Source organism: Echeneis naucrates, chromosome 9 (genome assembly GCF_900963305.1).
Source record: "Echeneis naucrates chromosome 9, fEcheNa1.1, whole genome shotgun sequence".
Lineage (NCBI taxonomy): Eukaryota > Metazoa > Chordata > Actinopteri > Carangiformes > Echeneidae > Echeneis > Echeneis naucrates.
The window spans coordinates 6,013,449-6,021,493 of record NC_042519.1 but is presented as its reverse complement, the minus strand read 5'-3'; the positions used below and the strand labels follow the sequence as shown (position 1 = coordinate 6,021,493).

The following is an 8,045-nucleotide window of genomic DNA, read 5'->3' as shown; positions in this document are numbered from 1 at the left end:
GCTGACGGGCGTCCTGAGTGCTTTTGTCCAACTCTCTGGACAAACCGCCGGGTGCGTCTAATATGTGGACGTGTAGCGCGTGTGACAGAGAGCCCTGAGACATGAGGAGGAGCCGACACCGCGCAAATATGGGTATGTAGACTGTTCTGTGAGGCGCAAAGTCTTCGGTCCTTTGCCAATTCCTATTGACTTGTAGCAAATGTTCCCTGCGTCTCTGCCCGCCTTCCGTTTATGAATGATGACTGCAGGCTGTGAGATCTGAAGCATTTCCTCACAACAACTACTTGACAGATCATGCCTGATGCGTGTGCTTCTCTGTCACCTTTTGTCTGACTTTGTCATAATGGATGAGTGTGTGTAAAAAACGCAGGGATGCAAATGGTGATTGCTGCAAAGAGTTGTTATCAAATGCCGTAGAACTCAGTATGGGTGGCAATGTTTGTTCCCTTCATTTAGTTTGATATTTTGTTTCATTGGGTTCCACTCTATGCGCCTACTGTTCACACTGGGCTTGTGTGGTCCTTGTTTTATGCGCTGAAATCTGTCACTTTTCTGTTTGTCTGCAGGACTTCCCGTGCTTTTCAGATGGCTTGTGTTCATACTTGTGGTTCCTGCCTGGTTGCTTGCTGCTCCAAGCTCCATCCGGGAGCGCCCCTGCCCCCAGAGCTGCAGATGTGATGGGAAAATAATATACTGTGAATCCAATGCCTTCCGCGACGTGCCAAGCAATGTGTCTGCAGGCACGCAGGGCCTGTCCCTGCGTTACAACAGCTTGATGGACCTTCGAGCCCACCAGTTTGCAGGGCTGAGTCAACTTGTTTGGCTCTACCTCGACCACAATTACATCAATGCTGTGGATGGCCAAGCTTTCCACGGAATACGGAGGCTCAAAGAACTCATTCTTAGCTCAAACAAGATCACACTGCTAAAAAACAACACCTTCCACGATGTTCCTAATTTACGCAATCTTGACCTTTCCTACAACAAACTGCAGGTTCTCCAGCCTAATCAGTTCGTGGGTCTACGGAAATTGTTGAGTTTGCACTTGAGGTCGAATTCCTTAAAAACCATTCCAATGCGAGTATTTCTCGACTGTCGCAACCTGGAGTTTCTCGATATTGGCTACAACAGGCTTCGGAGCCTCACGCGAAATGCGTTTGCAGGACTCCTGAAACTCATTGAGCTTCATTTGGAGAACAACCAGTTTTCAAAGATCAATTTCGCTCATTTCCCTCGACTGATTAACCTGAGGGCTCTCTATTTACAGTGGAACCGTATCAAGCTGCTAACGCAGGGCCTGCCGTGGATGTGGACTTCCTTGCAAAAGCTGGAACTTTCAGGAAACGAACTCCAAGTTCTGGATCCGAGTACATTTCAATGCCTCCCTAATCTCCAGACTCTTCATCTGGACTCTAACAAACTCACCAATGTGTCTCAGCAGACGGTGGAGGCTTGGATCTCCCTCACCACCATCAGTCTGGCTGGTAATTTGTGGTACTGTAACCCTAACATATGTCCCCTGGTAGCCTGGCTCAAGGCCTTTAAAGGCAACAAGGAGTCCACTATGATTTGTGCCGGCCCTAAGGAGGCGCAGGGAGAGAAAGTGACAGATGTGGTGGAGACTTACAACATCTGTACAGCAACGCCGGCTCCCATCCCCTCAACCACAACTCCCTTCACCTCTGTATTTCAACCTGAGCTGCTGCCTTTCCCAACACAGTCGGTAGTGGATGAGACGCTGATCTGGAACATGACAGCCTCCCCAACTCCTTCCGAGGCCTCTCCCACCATCACCTTACCAGAGTACGTGTCCTTTCACAAGATCATAGCTGGTAGCGTGGCCCTCCTCTTATCTGTGGCTATTATTCTACTGGTTATTTATGTCTCATGGAAGCGCTATCCCAGCAGTATCAAACAGCTTCAGCAGCGCTCGGCGATTAAAAAGCATCAGAAAAAGGTGCGGGAGACCAAACGCTCCCTTAGTTCGCCACTGCAAGAGTATTATGTGGACTACAAGCCTTCACACTCAGAGACTATGGATGTGCTGGTTAATGGGACAGGACCTTACACATATACCATCTCAGGCTCCAGGGAATGCGAGGTATGACCGTTGTCCTCCAAAAATCCATTTCCACTGCGACGCATGAGAGGTAAATTTTCTAACAATCTGCGGAGAAAACTATTGTTTTCTCTCCTCTGCCGTTGTCTGTTTTTTTGCGGGGGGATAGGGAACTAAAGGTCGGTGCGTGGTGACTTGTTTTGCAGTATTAGTGGGTTTGCTCAGTTTCAATTGATTACCCAGCTGTTGTTCTGAAACATGCAGTTTTATTGCTAAAATATGATTCCCATTAGCCGAAACTGCATCAGCCGGTCCGTTCCCGATATAACTTTCATACGGCAAGATGCATTAAACACAAAGTAGTTTCATCTTTCATTCTTGACACATAAGCGTGCATTGATGAATCTATGTGTTATCAACCGGCCTGTTATTTATTTATTCACAAATGGCTTGCAGTTCTGAACAAAGTAATAGAAATGTATTATATCAAGTCACTGTGCAGGTGGTCCTCTCCTATCCTGTGTGTTTGCTACAACAGTTGCAGTAGCAAATGCACAAGCCGTTTTGAGTTTTGATATGTTTTCCTGTATTAAGTGTGTTAATGTTTACAATCACACCTGCAACTCATTCATCCCATCATGCTTTTCTACCTCTCGCAGTCATGTACTTAAGATTTTACTCTTTAGTTTAATTTATAAAGTTCAGACAGTCACTGCAGGCTAGAGAAGACTCAGAAAGCCTGAAGCAAAATAGAGGATAAATTATGCATTTGATTTTGATTTCTCTCTGTGTTGTGTGTGCTACTGCAGCAACAAACTACGTTATACTCATTCATTATGTTCATTCATTCATCTTCAACTGCTTATCCGTTTCTGGGTTGCAGGGGGGCTATTGTTTAATTTCAGAAATACAAAAAAAAAAAAAAACAACAACAAACGTTTAGCTGCAAAAGAGAAACCTTTGTCCAAAGAGTTCAAATTGAAATTCTCATCCTCACGCTGAACCCCAATGCCACATGACTGGCTCTGATTCACTGGGCTGCACAGATGAATTGAGACAGAAAGACTAATCAACTTGCTCACGCTTAATTAGGCATTTTATTTTCCTGTGTACTTATTTTCCCTCTAACGCAACGCATCTGCCTTCATTTGTCTGGAATCGGTTTTTTTTTTTTTTTTATGTGTAGGTATGGCGTAAAAGTGATTAAGAGGACACGTGTTGGAGAAGATGTAGCGTCACGGGAATATTAGCTGCACCTTTTGACAGGCCTAGCAGATGGGCTGGGGGCTTCAGGAGACATTTTTCTTTTACAGTATATCCGTCAGTGCAGCTCGGAGACAAAGTTTTATCTCACACTGCCATGCAGCTCATTTCCTATATCCAACACGGACCCTATAAATCATTTTAGAATATGTTTTAAGTCAGCGGATTGCAACGTCACACCATTTACACCACACATATTCCTGCCGTATCCTCTCCTCAAGTCACCGGAGAGTCCGGGACAAATATGCCCCATTGTTTTCAGTAATGTCACATACCGCCAGGTACATGGGCTGCTAAATCAGTTCTTTGTCAGATTATTTCTGGCAGAGCATTTCTCAAACACAAGGGAAGCTTGAGGTGAGATGACCATCTTATCAATCTTGTAGCTCTCATGTGAGAATGTGGCGTGGGAGCATTAAATGGCAGACCTAATGGTGCTTCTGCTAGCTAGAATAACTAATAGACCATCAGAGGTAAGGAGCCGAGACTTCCCTCTGCTTTGTTATTCCTTGCCCTCCACAGCTCAAGGGAGCAGCCTGACTTGTTAAAAATGTAATGGGTTTTTTTTAGTGTGTGCGTGTGTGTGTGTGTGTGTGTGTTTCTACGAAACACTGCAAAGTAAAGCCAGAATACACAACAGGGGACTTTTAAAAACACAATCAAGTTTTTATGCATGTTTAGTTTGGACTTTGGAATTGTTTCATTACAGCAACATGTTTATTAGCGTCGCACCAGGATTCAGCGTGGGTTGCGAGCAAGAAATCCATAATGTGCAGTGATTGCGTTGAAGGTTTTTTGCATCACAATGAAGGAAATGCAGCGCATTTTCGGACATTTGAGAGGGTTTTTCTGTTTTTTTCAACAGCCCTCAGTTGAGGCTGTCAAGTGAGATGAAAGTATGAGAGAGGGTGTTTCTGAGAATGGCTGCTCCAGCGTCCAAACCCACAGTCGCAGGCATATTGTGAATGCCCAAACACAGATAGCAAGTACTTAAGCTATTAGCTGAATTTTCAATTAGGAGAAAGAGCTTTGTAATTGAAGCCTGTTATCTTCTGCATATGCCCAGACCAATAGACTTGGAGTTCATTTGCTGCTATAGATTTCCCCCAGCACAGCTCAGCAGGTTCACTTCGATGCTACAAACTGAGCTTGTGGACTGTGAATTTTGATGAACACTTTGAACTGTGCAGTTCAATGTCCTTCCTGTGACGCATTATTTAATTAGATTTTTTATTAAAAAAGCCCTCTCCCTGCCTTGTATGCCATCCACTTCTGCGCTCACAGGGCAGCACCAGTGGCTGCCGTCCACCCACAGATCATCCCCCTGCGAAATTAGCTCACAAAATATTTAGGTGAAAATCCCACAGTCTCAGCCAAATGTGATTCTTGTGCTCATGCAGAATATTCAAGTATTAACAAGGTGAGGGGATCCTGCTCACAGATAATTAAAGAGGGCTGGGGGAGGGCAGATGAATTGAAGTGAAAGAAAGGTTTGGCACCGCTGGTGCATCAAACTGATAAAGTGCTTGAAAGATTAGACTAATAATTACAATTTTCAACGTAACTAATTTCCAAAGCTGACAGGGTCAAAACATTGTAATGTCAACACCGGCGAGCAGCCCAGTTTTTAGAATAACAATTTAGGCCAGCACAAGCTTTAATCATGCATTACGCTGTGCATTTTTCTCTGCATTTGCTTTCAGAAATGTGGCACCCAGTGTCCCTCGCCCGGTTATATTAGAAACTAATGGCCCCTGTGGATCTAATTAGTGCTTGCCCAGAACAAATCATGCAGTTGCGGGTACATTTTGTTCAAAAAATATTTGTTTTAATTTTTTTAGGCACGTGAGTTCTTTAAAATGCCAGGAATAAGAAAGAAAGATGATGAGTGATCAAAATACACCGTCTCTACTTGGTGAGGTGGCAGCTTGCACTTCATCTGTGCGTGTTTTCATCCTGTGAAAGCAGTTTGACAGCTTTCAGTATTTGTCATTCACTTAAAGGGATGGCTGCATGAGCGTCTAATAGGATGTGTCCTTTTTTTGAATACATTAGTTTGTAAGCTGTGAAACTTTAATGACAGTGCTTCACATCAGTCTACTGTAATGAGAAGCAGCACATACACTCCATGACAAATGGCTCATCTTTTTTGTTTTTGGTTATTCCATAGAAAAGCTATATCTTTTGCCATTAATTCTCATTATGCTTTGTCGTCCTCCTGTTTGGTGGAATTGAAAACTACTGTAACTGCAAGGCTGGATGGCAATGATCCATGGTTCCAGAGAAGTAGACTACTTAGCTTTTATCATACCTGATGATTTTGTGAAAAATGAGCTTTGGTCAACCTGATTCAAACCAGCTGCAGCAAAACGCAGGAAGAAACAGCCTTTTAAGTGAATTGGCCAAAATGGCTGCTACACAACATCCTTATTGTGCTGTGCCTCATTGTAAATGGGGGTATTAAAAAGAAGTCCCTGTAATAGATTTATGAGTATGATCAAGCACACCAGGCAGATTCAAGGTGCTTTTGTGCGCTGGGCATATGTATATAATAATGTACATTTGACAATTTTCAGTTTTCAGTTTCAGTCTCAGTGCTCTGAGTTATACTTCAGCCGCTTAAAGGAATAGTTTTGGGTTATCTACTCACTTGGTTTCATTCACAGGTTGATACCATTTTCATGTGTATGGTAATTCTGAACTTCGAGGTGGCGCCCGTCATCTTATAACAAAGGCCGTGAAAGAGGGGGCCACAGCTAGCATGGCACCTTTAAAGCTTAATTACGTGTCTCCTTTCAAGGATCGTAATTGTGTTTTAATTATGTGCCAAATAATTCCTTCACCTGACCCTGCATCCCTGGCAATGGAACAACCTTATCCTTATGCTAAACTAAGCTAACCGCCTCTTAGTGAGAAGCAACGAAGCTTGTTTTCCAACACATTGGCACCTTTTTATCAGCTATACCATCACTTCATTCATTTATTGCTCTGTAGCAAGTTGCTCTGGACTGAGTAAATCTTTGCCTCTTAATATGCAATCAAGAGCATAACTATATCTCAAAACACAATGGCTGCCTTTTCTTGGCTCACAACTGTTCACAATCCCTCAGATCAAAAGTTCTGATGTTTGAACACACAGCATGTTTAGGATATCTGCACACATTTCCAATGATGTGTATGTCAGGGGCTGTTTCTAAAAGCTGCAGCCGTTGAATTTACTTCTTCACGTGCGGAAAGACTGCATGGAATCGGTCTAGATGTGCCTAAACTTGGGCAAACAGCTGTAGCAGACTTCGTACAGAATGGCTTCCCCTGCTATAGTCAAGGCTGTGATTTCCTACTGAGTTGAAGCGTTGCAGTAGAATTCATTAGCACAAATGGATGTAATCACACCTTGGACCAATCTTCGGTGTAAAGCACCTCTTAGACTGCTGCATGTGGGGGGCGTGAGATCACCCTCAAATGAACGGCGACAAGTATGATTCAGACTTTTGACAGATGTTCCTCTTGGAGGTGTGATGTTGGCTGCAGTGAGGAGGTGGAATAGATTTAGCAAGACAGGAGAGGAAACACGATGTGTGCAATAATAGTCTGTAATTTAAAATGTCTTTTTACAATGATAAGGCCAAAATCTGTTATTTGCTAATTATTCATCTCAGCATCTCTTCTTTCATCCAATTTATGTTTTCATGATTTTATTGTTCATATATGATGCACTAAATAGCACCCGCCTAGGCGTAATCTGCCTTAATCTGGCAGAAAATATCATGTCCTTCCTCCGAGGCAGTATTGAATTTCACCATGGGTGAACATATATGATCAACTGCTACTTTTGTGTTTGACTGAGTCATTACAGACTCCAACAGAAGCTGAAAGACAGGCGAGCAATCGTTGAAGGTAGTTCACAGGGAAATCATTCTGCTGCTGAGGAAGAAGAAACGAAAGTCATGGCTTTGCTGACCTCCACACCTCTATTTTAAATTGAGGTCACCATTGATTGACAGCATCATTAACTCTGATATGCATTTGATATTAAGCGATAACCTAGTCCTTCACTTAAGCCCAAGATCAAATTAACTTCTTCATAATAAACAAGTCAGGTGAGTCTTTACCTGTTATGGCTATAATCTATTATCTGACTTACAAACAAAGGAGTGTGGACTATGAAACAATGTATGCTATGCAATGTATGCAATGTATCCAATGTATCCTAATGTAGCCTATTTTGCCTATTTTGACCCAAAGTAATTTGGATATGAATGAAAAAGACCACAGAGATAAATCAGCCAATTCATCCTTTCCCATCAGACTATCTCCAGTGGCCCTTCCCTCCTGCAGCCACACACAAACCACAATGAATATTTAATATGACTTAACATCTCTGTTGGATTCAAGGCTCTTTTATTCAGGAAATTCTGAATCTTCCAAAAGCAGTTTTGTGTTGATTACAGGAAAGTTTCGATGGAAATCCTCTCTGACTGACAGCTGACAGGAGGAACAGCTTGATGCATTACTGAAAGCAAGTGTTGAGCAAAAACAGTGACATTACTGAATGCTAGCATGTTGATATTTAACGAGTGCATTATCATCCAGGTTCACTTTCTTAGCTTAGATAGCATGCTAACATCTGACCATTAGCTTCAAATACATGTACAACGCCACCTCATGGGTCAAATATTGTGACCTGATAGTGCCATTACATGAAACTTTAAGAGACACCAAA

General features: G+C 42.8%; 1 protein-coding gene across 1 annotated transcript; it reads left to right on the top strand.

The window, feature by feature from the left end:
- LOC115049165 (leucine-rich repeat transmembrane neuronal protein 4) lies at nt 1–2,107 on the top strand. The gene is made up of 2 exons (XM_029511182.1): nt 1–132; nt 567–2,107. The coding sequence occupies exons 1-2, from the start codon at nt 102–104 to the stop codon at nt 2,105–2,107; spliced, it is 1,572 nt and encodes a 523-aa protein (XP_029367042.1). The 5' UTR covers nt 1–101.
- Nucleotides 2,108–8,045: the final 5,938 nt, after the last annotated feature.

What these genes read in the sequence shown, in the direction of transcription:
- LOC115049165 (XM_029511182.1), top strand. Translation starts at nt 102, where the DNA reads ATGAGGAGGAGCCGACACCGCGCAAATATGG. An exon ending in CCGACACCGCGCAAATATGG is followed by an intron (nt 133 to 566) that starts GTATGTAGACTG and finishes GTTTGTCTGCAG; the next exon opens with GACTTCCCGTGCTTTTCAGA.